Consider the following 16,936-nt stretch of genomic DNA (forward strand, 5'->3'; position numbering starts at 1 on the left):
GAGTTTGGTAAGACGGTGAGAGACTACCATTGGCAAAAATTGGTGAGCTGTAGTGAGTTTTCTTTCACTATCATCAAACTAGTTTAGATAACGTGTTAAGTTGCATCGAAATAATTAGGTAGTTGCTTAACTCGGTGATTTGCTCCCTGTGGGGTTAAAAGCAATTTGCCTAGTGGGCAATAAGGTAAATCCCCCTAAGGCCGAGAAAACGGGTAACTGGGGTTTGAGATTTTTATACATGTCGTGTCGTGTTTCATCGAGTACACGTGACATCGCGTGTTTCACAATCAATCGTATGGCTAAGACCTGGCTACCTCCACAGAAAGAAAAGACAAATTCACTAAAATAGATGCTGCTCTTTATTCCTGCATTTCCTCTCCTTCCATATAAGGATAGAAATTGTTAAAAAAAAAAAAGGAAAAATAAATTAAACGACCACATCGAACAATTCTCATTTTGATCGATTTTTCTTGTTTCACTTCAAAGAATCCGTTTGCAGATTTGCTTAAAGCTGGGCCCAACGGATGGCTGAAGCTGCGCCATCGCGTGTGTCGATTCCTCATTGGCTCTGACTTTGTACCTGGCAGCTTCAAGCAGCCGAGACCTTGCAGCACATCTTTCTGGACAACCCTGAGCTGTGCGGCGAGGTGACCGAGAGTGTAGTGCAGCACTTTGTGCACTGTATTGAGCGGCACGGCCGCCACGTGCAATACCTGCGTTTCCTGCAGACTATTGTACGAGCCCGTGGCAAACACATCAAGAAATGTCAGGACCTCGTCATGGCTGAGGTTAGGAATGGTTAAACACCATTGTTTTATGGTTGCGTTGTACATGGAATGTTTTCGGTGGAACAATGACATTGGTACATCACTGTACTTTAGTTGACGAAAAGGGTGATCGGATAAATGACATTAACAACAAATAATATTGCTCGCGATGAAGTTGCATCCTTGACTCGGTGGTGCGATGGTTAGAGCTGTCCTGAGTCTGGCAGGTTGGTGGTTCGAACCCCGGCCGAGCCGTACCAAAGACTAAAAATGGTACGTCCTGCTTCGTTGCTTGACGCTCAACATTTAAAAGGATAGAGCACGGACAAACAACCATAGGTTGGTAATAATAGCATAGGCTTTGATGGGCCTGCATCAAAAGTTCCTGAAAAGGCAATTCGTATGATATTATATTATTATTATTATTAGTAGTAGTAGTAGTAGTTGTATTATTATATCTGTCGTTTCTGGCTCCTTGACGCATCTCCAGGAACCATCGAAAGGTTTTTCAATGTTTGTTTTTTTTTCAGGTGTGCCTCGTAAACGAAATTTAATTTTGCCCAAGAGGAAGGTTTAAATCCTACTCTTGATTTGCCATGTTCAAGCATTTTTCCGACATTGTGAAAACCGGCACTGCTGACCACATATTGGATAGTTTGTGTACCTCATCCCCTTTGCATGTTTGCCTTTTTGTCAGAAGTACCGCAGAATCAGCTTGTAAAGACCTTCATGTGGGCAAGCAAAATGATAAAAATTGACATTGGTGACCTCTAATCTAATTGACGTCAAGGATCTCGACTCGACAATGGGGAATCCATTCCATGATTTTGCAGAAAACTCCACTGTGCAGGACCGCATCTCACCTCTGTCGGCAGGTCGCAGAAGCATCCCTTTTATGTCACTATAGAGACAATGAGGAATTGGTCACGTATCAGGAACCTCTGTTAACGCAGGAAGGTCCCATCCTCTCACTCTGTCACTCCATAAGGACCAGCAGGTTGATCCCCAAATTTATTTATACGGTCAGCCTTTGGGAGAGGTATCATTTCTGGAGGTTCGAAGCCTCACTATCTGTTAGAACCTATCTTGGGCAGATCACATTTCCAATGTTGACCTTTGCCGTGAATGCTAAACATAGTAAATTCCTTCCTCGACTGTCTTTAGTTTATAATGCTGTGCAAGGCCTTCATCTGCAGTGCAATGGAATATTCATCCCCTTTATGGGCTGGCCCTTCTGTTTCCTATCTTTCCCTCTTTGAGACTGTTGGGTTAGACCCTTTAACACCGATTGATTCTCACGAAAGTCTGAGTCGCCACATCTGCTTCTTGCTTGTTTTGAGCAGGTTGTTGTCCTTACGGAGTTTTACTATCTCTTCCGGTTTTGCTTTGCTCAGTCCTTGCCCCTCCCCCATGTCACGTACATCTTATGGAACCCTTACCTTGTTTCCCTCTCCAAGTTCAAGCTTCACGCTCACCTCCATTCTTTAGTCCCCCTCTTCTCTCACTTATGGAGCAGTCTTTCAGGATCTATTGCCTTTGTGCTTTTACTTTCAGGCCTTAAATTTGGAGGCCTAACACCACCTCATGGTCGCTCCTCTTTCTACCTCTGAGTTTACCGACCCACTAAAACCTGTCCCTCTTTCATTTACACCTCATCTCCTACTGTGATCCGAAAACTACATGGAGCACGGTATCTCAAAAAGTTGGAGACGGATTCGGATGAAACTTGGTGGTCACGTTGGGTGTGTGACAAGGAAGAAGTAATTCATTTTTGGTGAGGATCCAAATCAAGATCTGGACACGAGAATTTTTTTTATTTTTTAAGTGTTTCTTCACCACTGATCGATAGGGCCAAAAACTATGCAGAGCATGATATTTCAAAAATGTATTTGGCCCAATTATGTTCTCGCGGATCAGGCATTAAATGGCGGAGGTATGTGCTCTACCGAGTGCCCTATATTACATATCATGACATCTCAAAAAGTTGTGGATGGATTTTGACAAAACTTGGTGGATGAGTTGATTAGATGACGAGAACAAGTCATTTAGATTTTGTTTCAGGTCCGGATCCAGATCCTGCCTTTCAATGGGATGCAACACAAATTGTTCAGCCTGGCAGAGGTAGGCACTCTACCGAGTGCCGTTGTCATTTTAGTTTTGCTACTCATCGATTTTTAACTTTATGCTCATTTGTTGAACAAAATAAGTACAAGCAGGAAATGATACCACTGAATAAAGCAACAATAACAAAGTGCTTGTGATGTTTGTTTCCAGTTGACCTTTTTGACCCTGTCCCAACAGCTTGTTAATGCAGGTGATGAACTGTTGGTGTTCTATAATGACCGTGCATCATTCCAAACACTTGTAAACCTGATGAAAGCTGAAGCGGAAAAGGATTTGGGAAGTTTGGACAGTGCGTTGCAGTACCACATCGAGCTGGTGGAACTCCTCGCTGCCTGTACAGAGGGCAAGAACGTGTACACTGAGATAAAGTGCACGTCGCTGCTTCCGCTCGAGGACATCGTCCGTGTGGTCACTCATGATGACTGCCTCATTGAGGTGATTACTTAACCATGCATCAAGACTTGGATACCCATTGTTGGATGTTTGACTGATGTCCATTTTTTGATACCAACCTGAATGCCCCCCCCCCCACACCCCTTTCCCATTTCACTTACCATTGGAGAAGACATTATTTTACAGATGGCAATGATGTGCAGGATAGATTCCAGATGAGTATGACTTTAACTTGGGATTTTGAAAACTGCATAACCGTAAAGGCTCTAAAGGAGCTTGTTCAGCTTTTTGTTGAGAAGAACAAGGGATGATGTATATTTACAGGACGATGAATTGTGATCATATGTCTACTTTGGGAGATTAGTGGACGGGAGGCAATCGGATGGGTGGAAGGTAATTCAGAAGGTAGTGAAAATAAAAATGGATTTGAGGTCTGTCTGTTAGTTTGTTATGAGTACACGAAGAACTCTTCTTCAGGGCCTTGAGAAATCTTGCCACTTTATTCCGACCTCCCCCCCCCCAACTTACTTTATGCTCACCCCTCACACATCACTTACTCTCCTGCTTGCACCCTCCATCCCCCTCCCATCTTTCCTGCCCCAGCCCTAAACCATACAGTGACACTGCCCTTTCTTTTGTTATTGTAACAATTGCTTTCCCACCTCAGATTAAGACGTCCTATGTGAATTTTCTCTACCATTGCTACGTGGATACGGAGGTGGAGATGAAAGAGATTTACACTACAAACTATATGTGGACCGTTTTTGAAAACTTCCTTGTGGATATGGAGAAGGTGAGATTTCCAGGCTTGTGTGGATTCTGAGAGGTGCATCAGTTTCATTCACTTATTGTCCCATTCCCTTATATTTTTGTTAAAATCTGCATCTGCATTTGCAGGTTCAGGGAGATTAAAAATAGTTTTTTGAACAAAAGATTTTTATTATTATTTATTGAGGGGTATGTAACAGCATTATGTATGAGGGAAAGCTCGGGGAGTGCTTTTTGGACACGAAGGCGAGAGTAATACAAGGGTGTGTCGTCTCACCAGAATGAACATATTTATGGATAAGGTGATGCGTAAGGTGTAATGGATGATGTACATGAAGATGAAACAGTTGGCGAAGAAACTGTGGAAGACCTGGATTTTGATGGTTATATCATACTGTTGGCAGATATGATGGAAATCCTTACCCCATTGGTATTGAAGATGGAAGACAATATCCCATTATTTTGGATTAACATTTGGCAAAGAATATAGTGAAACATGTTGGTTATGAGATGCGAAAAACAAATACCCCACATGAAAATAAGAACACAATCTAAAACAGATTATATTATGTTGTATTATATGATCTTGGGTTTATTGTACCATCTGATTGAATAACTAGAACGGGCACTCAGTAGAGCGCATACCTTCGTCAACGCTACATTTTGCCCCCCCCCCCCAGAAACCGTTGATTGTGAGGGTATTTAATCCCATACCACATCTGCCATCTCATATGTGTTATGATGGCTTAAAAACATTAAATTTCCTGCTGTTTGACACTGATTCACGTACATTGTGCAATTTCTGTATGAACTCCCTGACCTCTTTGGGTGTTGGTGTCAAGTCAATCTGATGACAACTGGTCACATTATAAGAAATCAAATATTACACATTACAGGATAGGGAATTGAATTATAAACATTTTGAATCGACTTACATGCAAATTGTATAAGAATTGACCGCGTTATGATAATAAAGGTCGTTGACCCCCCCTGACCTTTGACCCAAACCGCTAACAAAGGTAATGACGTCATTGTGTCATATTGTATATCACAAGATTGGGCATTGAATTCACAACATTTTGGCATTGGTTGCATGCAAATTGGATGCAAAATGACGATTTTGACTTTTTCATGACCTCGACCTTGACCTTTGTACTCTTAATTTTGTAATTGGTATTAGAGTGTGGGGAACAGAACAGTCAACATTTTGGTGTTTGTTTCATGCAAATCGGATAAGAATTGACCGTGTTATGACTAAAACCGCACATTTTGCAATGTCGTGACCCCCCCCCTGACCTTTGACTCCCAACCGCTAATAAGGGTTATTACGTCATTGTGTCACGTCACAGATCACAAGATGGGGCATTGAATTCTGAACATTTTGGCATTAGTTGCATGCAAATTGGATACAAATTGACCACGCTATGATAAAAAGACGATTTTGACCTTTTCATGACCTTGACCTTGACCTTTGACCCGATCGCTCCCAAAATCTAATCAAATGGTCCTCGGATAATAACCAATCATCCCACCAAATTTTCTGCGATTCAGTTCAATATTTTGGAGTTATGTGAATAACAAACAAACTAGAACGGGCACTCGGTAGAGCGCATACCTTTGCCGCCGCAACTTTTTTCCGGGCACATTTGAAAAACGTCCATGACGTCACAACCGTCAGTCTGATTGACGTCAAATTTGGTGTGTAACCTCCTTGAAGGCAGTCCAACAAAATGGAATGATAAACACTGAAAAATCAAAAAGTTGAAAAATGACGTCATCTTTTGACGTCATTTTGACGCACTTCCGGGGACGTCACGTCCAATCGGGGACTACCATTCTGAAAGCTCGTAGTTCACTGAACGTTTTAACGTTGGTTTCATGTCAAGAGCTCTATTAGATCTGAAGCTATGCCTACAAGTATATTTTGACCTTGAGTGTGACCTTGACCTTGACTACAGAGTTAATTGGCAAAACCTGTACATCAATAAACAGATATTTTGGTACTGATCCTAATGCCTGGATTTGGGAGACTTTGCTTTATAAATTATATAGATATTTGAATGTAAAATATCAGGACATTTTAGCCACAATTGAAAAACGTCATGTTCAAACGTCAATGACGTCATAACGGTAAGTCCGATCGAAGTCAAATTTGGTGTGTGACGTCCTTAAGGTAAGTCCTACAAAACGGTATGATCAAAACTGATGAGATCGAAAATTGAAAATTTACGTCATTTAGACGCACTTCCGATGACGTTACGTCAAATCCGACACTACATATCTGAAAGGTATCTCGTCATGGAACAATATGGTGGTGGTTGCATCTCGATAGCTGTATTATGAAGGAAGTTATGCTCAAAAGTGTTTTTGACCTTTTCATGACCTTTACCTTTGACCCGATCGCTCCCAAAATCTAATCAAATCGTCCTTGGATACTCACGAATCATCCCACCAAATTTCATGCAATTCGGTTTAATACTTTCTGAGTTATGCGAATAACAAACACACATATTCACAAATAAATAAATACACAGCGACCAAAACATAACCTTTCGCAGAATGCGAAGGGAACAAACAAACACACATATTCACAAATAAATAAATAAATACACAGCGATCAAAACATAACCTTCGCAACAAAGTTTGCGAAGGTAATAACAAAAGACAGACGAAGAAAGGCAGGAGCTGTGACAGCCTCCAACACACTCCGAAGCCTCTAACACACTCCAAAACCTCCAACACGCTCCAAAGCCTCTAACAGGCTCCAAGGCCTCTAACACACTCCGAGGCCTCGAACACACTCCGAGGCCTCGAACACGCTCCAAGGCCTCTAACATGCTCCAAGGCCTCTAACACGCTCCAAGGCCTCGAACACACTCCGAGGCCTCTAACATGCTCCAAGGCCTCTAACACGCTCCAAGGCCTCTAACACGCTCCAAGGCCTCTAACATGCTCCAAGGCCTCTAACACGCTCCAAGGCCTCGAACACGCTCCAAGGCCTCTAACACGCTCCAAGGCCTCGAACACACTCCGAGGCCTCGAACACGCTCCAAGGCCTCTAACATGCTCCAATGCCTCTAACACGCTCCAAGGCCTCGAACACACTCCGAGGCCTCGAACACGCTCCTAGGCCTCTAACACGCTCCAATGCCTCGAACACACTCCAAGGCTTCTAACACGCTCCAAGGCCTCTAACACGCTCCAAGGCCTCTAACACGCTCCAAAGCCTCCAACACGCTCCAAAGCCTCTAACGCTCCAAGGCTTCTAACACGCTCTAAAGCCTCTAACACACTCCAAAGCCTCCAACACGCTCCAAAGCCTCTCACAGGCTCCAAGGCCTCTAACACGCTCCAAAACCTCTAACACACTCCAAAGCCTCTAACGCTCCAAAACCTCTAACACTCTCCAAAACCTCTAACACTCTCCAAAAGCTCTAACACTCTCCAAAGCCTCCAACACGCTCCAAAGCCTCTCACAGGCTCCAAAGCCTCTAACACACTCCAAAGCCTCTAACGCTCCAAAACCTCTAACACTCTCCAAAACCTCAAACACTCTCCAAAACCTCTAACACTCTCCAAAACCTCTAACACTCTCCAAAGCCTATAACGTGCTCCAAAGCCTCCAACACACTCCAAATCCTATAACATTCTCCAAATCCTATAACACACTCCAAAGCCTATATTACTCTCGTCACTTTTGTGTGAAAGGAGGGACATATCAGAAGAGGTAAAATGATTGGCAGATATTCAATGACATCGTTAAACCAATTTTGGTATCTTGATCAATCCACATGATCCTCTGGTCAAACTAAAATGTGCAATTTGGTTTGTCTGTCGGTCTTTCTGTCTTCCTGCCTGCAATACATTCGGTAATGGCTAAAGCCTGCATCTCACTGGGCTGCGACAGCTCGCGAATAGTTGGAGACACCAAATTGCGATAAAACAGCGATAATTTTCACTTGGAATCACACTGAATTTATACTAAAACACATTTGCGTATGTCTCACGAATATCGCACGAATGTCCCACGAACTCCCGGCGAAATTTGGGATGAACTTCGCCTGGAGTTCGCATACATGTCGTATGACATTCGTGCGACGTTCAGGTGACAAAACTGAGATTTTTTTGGCACATGCAACTGTCGCGCGACGGTCACACGACGGTGGTGCGACCATCGCGCAAATGTCGTGCAACATTCGCACGACAACTGTGCGTGACAATTGAGAAATCGGGACATATATACATATATATATATATATATATATATATATATATATATATATATATATATATATATATATATATATATATATATATATATATATATATATATATATATATATACATATATATATATATATACATATATATATATATACACATATATATATATATATACATATATATATATATATATATATATATATACATATATATATATATATATATATATATATATATATATATATATATATATATATATATATATATATATATATATATATATATATATATATATATATATATATATATATATATATATATATATATATATATATATATATATATATATATATATATGGCCTCTCCCTTCCAGGAATCATATTGTCAGTTAGGAAACGAGTAAGAGAGTACCTGACGGAGTACTACAATGGTGTGGGAGCTGTGCCCTGGCAGAACAGGATGGTGGGATTACAGGAGAATGCTGACCAAGCCTGATTGTTCAGTGTTCTGTTACTTGTCAACGTTGCACCCACAAACATTGTGTGACCCAATTGTCCATCTGCCTTGATAGGGGCTTGTGGGTGTGACCATATTATGTGTATGACCTAATTTATGTAAAAATATGTGTGACGTGATTTAGGAATGATGGGAAGGTGAAAGGAATGATGGGAAAGTGAAAAGTTTGCATTGAAGGCCATAACTCAAAACAGGAGAGAAAGAGGACAGATAATGCTGGTTTTACTATTTGGACTACGAGTTGATTTTTTTTTTTTGTCATATCCGGATTGAAATATTGTCAATCTATCTACATTACATTGCATGGATAACATGTGGATTTCAATGTATATATTAAATTGAGAAGACAATACATTGTGCAAATTTCAGATTAATTTCTTTTGAAACAACAGAACAACATATTGTAGCAAAAGACTTTAATAAATGAATTATGACCTCAGTTATGTCGCAATTTCTTCTGAAAATATTCTCTATTGAATCGCAGTTTTGTCGCACTCTCAGGGGTCCCAGGACAGATTATCATTTTTTTCTCCAATCAGTCACAATTTAGTTTCATAGGTCGCCAATCCCTCACAAAGTTGTCTCACATTGGTCGCACCTTCTGACTCACGGAAACTAAATTGAGAAGGGTTCGAGACCGGTTTGAGACAACCGCGACGACTCCGTGACTATTTTGAGAGAAAATTTGTCGCACAACTTTTTTGAACATGTTCAAAATTCAAGCGACGTCCTGCGACTCAAGCGAGGAAATTGAGAACCACCGCGAACGTTTCCAGACATTTTGGAGAATCCCGTTCGCATTTTGTCGCGAGCTGTCACAGCCCAGTGAGATACAGGCTTCAACCAATGGACTCTGGGGTCACACTATATTGACTATGGAGTCGCACAACGAAGGTTGTGGCAACTTAATTTGTCCCCCTCCCCAAGAGGGTTTTTCCCACTTTGGACGAACCCTGTGTTAAGGTGTATAAATGGCTCGTCGTCGTGTTTCTTCAGGGCACACATTCCGGAGGTAAAAGTTATGATGACCACAAATTATTCAGTCAATTCTGTCCAATGTAAGATGACCTTTGTAAACAGTCACTACTGTTGTTTAACACGAAACTTGATTAAATTTGGAGGAAACCCGACATCCTTGAAGCATTCGATATGCTCATCCACCCCCCAACAGACGAACGAATCTGAGCTTTGACAACTTGCTCAGCATCAAGGTCACTCACTTGGCCGCAATGATCTTCAGCTAATAAAGGTGCTTAAATGAGTCTTCATGTAAGAATGATGCGTCCCATTCCCTGTCTGAGTTTTCTTGCCATCAGGTTCTATCTGGTTTGTGTCGTTATATTGAACAAGGATTGTTTATAACTTGCGTCTTGGGGCCTCACACGTGATTTCTCCCGGCCACGGCTTCGAGTGTGACGTGCGATGTTGCTTCCGACACCATTACGGCCCATTTGTGGCCTTTATTTGATGCACAACCCCGTTGCTAATGGTCACGAGCATCGTCTCATACTCACCTTCGGGAAATTTGGAGAAAATTGGACACAGTTACACGTGGGAGGTGTATAAGCCTCAGAGTCGTTGGTCCACACACGTACCAGATGTAAAAAGTATTATAACCATTTATTCAGTTCCGTGAAGTCGTGGCCGTCTTCTAGTGGCATTCATGATCAAATTTCCCCAAACATCCCTGTCCTCTATTGCTTTCTGAAGCTCTGGCAATTTAACACTCCTGGTCGCTCAGATTTAACACTCCTGGTCGCTCGGATTTAACACTCCTGGTCGCTCGGATTTAACACTCCTGGTCGCTCGGATTTAACACCCATGACTTTATTTGCCTTCAGGGCATGAATAGCTGTGTGCTCTTACGTAATCCACCAAACACACAAGTAGTGTGACAAGCCCTTGTTTAATAACTCGCACACCTTCCTCTCGCTTTTCGTACACATTGGATTAGTGAACAAATGGCTCCTAATTCCCAAGGTAGGACCAAATGGGATGAATAATTTCGATTTTATTTATATTTATTTATTTATTTATTTATTTATTTATTTATTCCATCGCTAAACTCTTCAAATTTTAAATAACTAGTACGTGCCCGTATGTACGTGCCCGTACGTACATGGCCGTACATGCGTGGCCGTACGTGCAAAAAAAACAAAAAAAAACCTTTCAAACCGCGTGCCAGAAACAACAACCACACAGGCCATTCCTTCGCTCTCGCGTGCCCAGATGTGCGTGGCCGTACGTGTGTGGCCGTACGTGCAAACCAAAAAAAAAACCTTTCAAACAATCACACAGACCGTTCCTTCACTCTCGTAAACGACGACTGGATTGGGGCATTGTTTTTATCTATAAATGCGCATAAAAAATCGAGAAATTATTAGAATACAGTGAGTCATCACTATCTGGAAGTCCATACGTTGTAACCCGTAATGGGGAACGCGGCTGAGGATCTCTTCCCCAACGGCCACGCCTACACAGCAACGTGTCATGTCATTGGTAACTAAATGGCACATCGGCCACGCCTACGCAGCAACGTGTTCTGTCATTGGTTTGGTAAATAAATGGCCATAACTTGGGAACCGCTTGTCCGATTAATATCAAACCTTGAAAAGGCACATCCTCAGGTCCCCAGCAATATTCCTGGCAAGTTTCAATTAGATCGGACTAGTGGTTGTCGAGAAACAGCGGTCACAGACACACACACACACACACACACACACACACACACACACACACACACACACACACACACACACACGCACACATTGCTGGAATTATAGATAGATAATTTTTGTCATTGATCATGTGTTGTTCACGTGTGCTTCTCCAGACTTTCAACATGGTGCCACATAAGAAAAGAGCAAACACTATTTTGGAGAAATACATTACAGATACGGTGATGAATGCCATCACGGCTTTCTTCAACTCGCCGTTCTTTGATCACAGCACCAATGTACAGGTTAGTGTGAGACCACCTTGGTGGAAGAAATGTGTGAATCCAAGGAATGAGATTGCTTTGGTAAAGGGTTGATGTTAATAATCACAATAAAGAGGGTGAGGGATTATGGGAGATAATAGAATGGGGAAATCTCGACATGGGAGGACACCAAGAAGCCCGTCATGCCTGTGCGAGATCCACTCACCCTCCCCCCTCTCCCAACCCAATCGTTCAAACCACGAGCACACTCAAACTCCATGGCACTCACCATACCGACACTTTCAAACCCAATCCAACATTTTCCCCTCCACGGTTTCAAACAAGTAGTTTACTACCTTGTCATGTCGGTCCCCATCCCTTCTCATGATCTTTTTACCCCCATTCACCCACCTAATCCAACCCTTTTACTTGATAGTCACTGCATTCCCTGCTCTTCTCTCCCCTCTTTTCTCATTCCATTGCTTGGTGTGTCTAAATGTGGCCCCACTGCCTCACTATCGGTCCGTTACCTTGTCATCCTGTCACTTTGCTCTTACATGAGTCTGTCTTGCATACAAGAGAACATGCCATGTTGCTTTATAATGTGATCTTATGTGCAGTATTTGTGGTCGTTTCATTGATTGGTCAGGGTAGTTTCCTTGAGCATGTCTCAATCTTTTAATGCTGATGCACTGGTATCTGATTTGTCGGAATATGCTTGAAAATGTTTTGAATTTCTGTATTTCCGACATGGAGTTGAGTTGGCGGTTGTGATGCCCTTTAAACAAAGTGCTGCATTGTGATAAACGATCAACAGGACTCGCATCTCTTCTCCATCGAAAAATGCCAGCACTTTTTCTAAGACACGTATAGTGTCCAAATGTTATTTATTCAAAGACATCCAATCAGTGTTTAACCGTACAACTGTTAACAATTTGCACAAATCTATAATTTATGCTTTTTTTCCAATTAAAGGACTGTAGTTCGCTTCCCATCGCTACTTTTACAGTGTCTCCCATACCCACTCCTAAACTTTTCTGTACTGCCTGATCTACAAATAATTTCCATATCCCTCCAATTCACATACCGTCCTGCACCTATAAATATTTTAGCTTATCTGGAATTGGAATTCCAGATAAGGTATCGTCATCGTGCACCGTCCATCTGTGCGTCCATCTTCTATTTCGAGTTCTCCGGCCAAACCACTGGGCCGATCCGGCTGAAATTTGGCAGCAAGGTTCCGCTCCTGACTTGTAACAGGGATCGCAAAGCTTGTTCCAGTCACATGACCTAAGTAGATCAAAATGGCAGACTTAGTAAATTCCTTCAAAAATCTTCTTCTCCAGACCCCCAGTCAGAATGCTACCACATTTGGGTTACAACATTAGGCCCGGGTAGGGATGTTCAATTGCAGAGGTCATGCTCATCACATGACTGAAAGAGTGTCAAAATGGGGGATTTAATAAATTATTGGGAAAATCTGTAAATTCCTTCAAAAATCTTCTTCTCCAGACCCCCCAGTCAGAATGCTACCACATTTGGGTTACAACATTAGGCCCGGGTAGGGATGTTCAATTGCAGAGGTCATGCTCATCACATGACTGAAAGAGTGTCAAAATGGGGGATTTAATAAATTATTGGGAAAATCTGTAAATTCCTTCAAAAATCTTCTTCTCCAGACCCCCCAGTCAGAATGCTACCAAATTTGGGTTACAACATTAGCCCAGGGCCCAGAAAAGCTACGCATCCAGTGGTCCTATTTTTGTTCACCTGTTGGGCTTTTAACCCACCATCATCTGTTTTGCACTCCCATGAGCCTCAACTTCAATAGAGAAACAAAATAAACGTCTTGGCCTCATTAGAAAAGTGTTCCCCCTATTGGATAGCGATGTTCTTTGAAAACGGCGTTGTCGGAGAATTTACTGTAATAAGCAAAGTGCTCGAACCCGGGACGTGAGGAAAACATTCAACACCATGGGACATGGATTCGAGTATTCATCGCTGCAACTCCAGTTGCTCGACAAACACATTTGACTTTGGTCTAGCCTAAAGCAGTGGTTGTCGCAGTTCTAATGTTAAGGTCGAGTACCTCAACATCACTCGGCTTGCTTTGCCTGCAGACCCGGCAGCCCGTGTTTGTGCAGCTGTTGCAGAAGGCACACCACATCCACAATTGCCCGTGGTTGGCGAACAGTCAACGGCCAACCGTCGAAGCCTGCATCAAGACTCTCATTACCGTGGGTATGTAGGGCTCAAGTGCTAGTTTTGGCCTCGTTAGGAATGTTTGGTGTGATGATTGTGCCCCACGATTTGAGGATTTTTTGGTGTAAGGGTTGTGGGATTGTTAATCACAGATAATTGTGTCCTGTAAGATAACTGATTTGCGAGTGATTTGCTAATATTTGATCTACGCACGCTTGTGGAGTTTTATTTTAATTTTAATGCAGAGCAACTTCCTGGTTCCCGCAGATCATTGTTCTGGAATAAGATCGTCTACCGTAGCTGACCCCTCCCTACCCACCCACAACCCACACCTTTTCTGTGCGTTACCTTTATCTTAGTGTTCCTTTGTGATCCTCTGTCAGTCTGTGAACCTGCCATCTTTCGTTTAGCTCCTCCATTCATGTAAATTTCTGCATTAAATAAACAAATACGTCGATCGTCGAGACAGCCAAATTTCTTCATCTTCCCTCGGTTAAAAATTGGAAATGTTATCAGGGATGCACAGAATCTTTATGGACTCGCTTCCTTAAATTCTGACACCTCATTGGCTTTCAAGCATCTACGTTCTACCTGGAGACACGGTTGCAGTAACATGTTCACCTGTTTCATCCGTGTCTAATGACTGTGAATCATCCCATGTGGAAGTGACTCCCTTCACCAAGGTACAATGGACTCTTGCCAATTGAAATAGGGGACCGTGTCGATCAACTTTACCAATTCTAACACCGCCAACTCCATGAGGCCAGGAGTGTTTATTGGTGTTTAATTATTTATTAATTTGTTGTACTACTTTGTGTTTGGCAAATCAAACCGGCATCCATTCATTTATACCCGATTACTGTGTATTCAAATTGGTGAGAGGAGATTTGGAAGTCATGTCTCACGAAAAACTGACTGAAGCAACCGAGGAGCGAGTGGTGGAGCCATTTAAAAACTTAATTGGCATCGACAGTTTTGGAGGACAAATTGGACAACCAACGCTTACTTTTGTCTTGCTGATGATGCATGAATGCAGGAAACAGCAGCACTTCAGCTTGTAAGATGAGATGCATTTTGGATTTTGAGCCAAAATTGCATTGGCCTGTTTCACCTTGTCATGCAAATCAATGGCTCGTGATCATTGGATCCCAGGCTCAAATGTATTCGTTCATTGTCTTCTCATCACCTCGTAATTCACATTAAAGAATCACTGATGTCTACTCGTGTCTTTGTCCTGCAAGATATTAACCTACAAACTCCTTCATGAGTCTTGGATCAACATGTAAAGAAAAGGCCTTCGCTAAGTGCATTGTCGTCAAAGGACACTAAAAAATTGATATTATGGTTTGTTGTTCATTCAACTTTTGTGGAGGAATATCGGAACGCAAATTGGAAAAGAGGGAGGAAACACTGACATGTGCAAGTAAGAGGATTCGAGTTATGTCGGGTTCTTGGGGATAGAAGAGGTTGTGTGAAAGAATGGGTGTGATATGAAATGGGAGCACAGTACCTGCTTTCGAAACCCTGGAGACGCTTTAAGTCAGGGAGAGATACTGAATAGGACCAGGAAGGTGGTTCTACAAATGGGAGAAAGAGGAACAAAAGATTGGAGATGGACATAAGGCCGTAAGATTTTGTTCGTTCATCGAGGAGAGGGTTAGTGGAAGGACATGTACATCTGGGAGGGTCAGAGGGTTGAGAGAACGCAAATTGTAATTGAGAGAACTTCTTTTCCCTGAGACCACGGAGGCCTGGAAACTCGTCAGCAATGGGGGATTTATTTCCAGGTGAGGTTGACAGCTTTCCCTTTCTTTTCTTCAAGCCCCTTTTTGTTGTGTTTGAGTTTGTAACCTCAAACTGTTTTTGAGTTTGTTTGCGTTTGTGTGTTAACCTTAACCCTAACCCTAACAGCCCTAACTTGTTCATCCCCTGTCTTCCTCTTCATCCCCTTACTCTGTCATTCTTCACTTCGTCCATTCTTCTTGCAAGTGCCTCTGTTGTGTCCCTCCATATTACTGTTTGGTGTTTTCCCCCTTTACCAGCTGCTCCATTCCCATTATATTCCATTCTCTTTTGTTCTGATCCATTCTGTTGTGTATTTTAGCTATTCCATGAGCTTCAAGTTTGCGAACAAAAATATTTATTATTTGCTGTCGTTTGCTCAATGTAATGCTGTGTGTTGTGTGATTGACCGACGCAACTATAGAATGAAGAAAATTTATAAGATTTTCCATATGATTTACGTTCTTCCATTTCATCAGTTTGTTACGAAGTGTTTCAACCTACCTGGATACATGCACCTGTATAAAATAATTCCGTTAAATCGTGGAATTTATTTTTGGTTCACGAGCGCCAGCCAGAGTGACCACTATATTCGTTATGTCTGTCTGTCTGTCCAGAGCAGAACTCCGTGGACTTTGATCCGATCTTGATGAAACTTGGTTGTGTTTTCCTGGATGAGGGCGTGTTTCGCCCATTGTGGGCGGAGCCATGCCCCAAAAATAGCCATTTTTAGGGGTAGCCAGATTAAAAATCTATCTTCTCCTCGGGAATTGACTGAATGGAATGGGTTCTTCAGTATTTGAATAGCAAAATGAATTATCTGAAACTTGTCATTGTCCGATTTTTCATTTTCGTCCCAAGGCCAAGGTCACAAGGTCAAAAACTTAGAAAATTGCGAATTTTGACATAAAAATCATACGACCGCCCAAACTTTGAGAGCTAGGATGACAATATTTTTTAGGAATAATCTTGAGGTCATTCCCCACCTAAAGTCTTGAAACCATTTGGCTCTATCTCGAACACCTTGCCCGTGGCGCCCCCTTCAAGTTTGTTTTTACGCTGATTTCATCAAAGTATGGATAATCCGAGGAGTGCGAAATGCCATCTAGCCTATATGACGTTGTATTGTTCCTGGAATGTTCCAGAGGAAGTTTTGCACCAACGGTCATAATCCTTGACCTTTGACCTTTAAAGGCCACAAAGGTCAAATTTTCAAAGTTGTGGGAATCGAACCGGGTTT

At 42.1% G+C, this 16,936-nt stretch overlaps 1 protein-coding gene across 10 annotated transcripts in view; it reads left to right on the top strand.

Moving 5' to 3' along the window:
• LOC147014744 (inositol 1,4,5-trisphosphate-gated calcium channel ITPR1-like) overlaps positions 1-16,936 on the top strand; it is a 213,003-nt gene that overhangs the window by 151,797 nt on the left and 44,270 nt on the right. For all 10 annotated transcript variants that reach the window (XM_085852937.1, XM_085852943.1, XM_085852938.1 and 7 more), the window contains 5 exons: positions 588-788; positions 3,069-3,326; positions 3,952-4,077; positions 11,626-11,754; positions 13,833-13,953. In XM_085852937.1, coding sequence (XP_085709063.1) covers positions 588-788; positions 3,069-3,326; positions 3,952-4,077; positions 11,626-11,754; positions 13,833-13,953 — 835 coding nt within the window. The remainder of the gene's footprint in view (positions 1-587; positions 789-3,068; positions 3,327-3,951; positions 4,078-11,625; positions 11,755-13,832; positions 13,954-16,936) is intronic.

This window comes from Eptatretus burgeri, chromosome 13 (assembly GCF_056783735.1).
Source record: "Eptatretus burgeri isolate ZD-2024b chromosome 13, Ebu_testis_v1, whole genome shotgun sequence".
NCBI classification, from domain to species: Eukaryota; Metazoa; Chordata; class Myxini; order Myxiniformes; family Myxinidae; genus Eptatretus; species Eptatretus burgeri.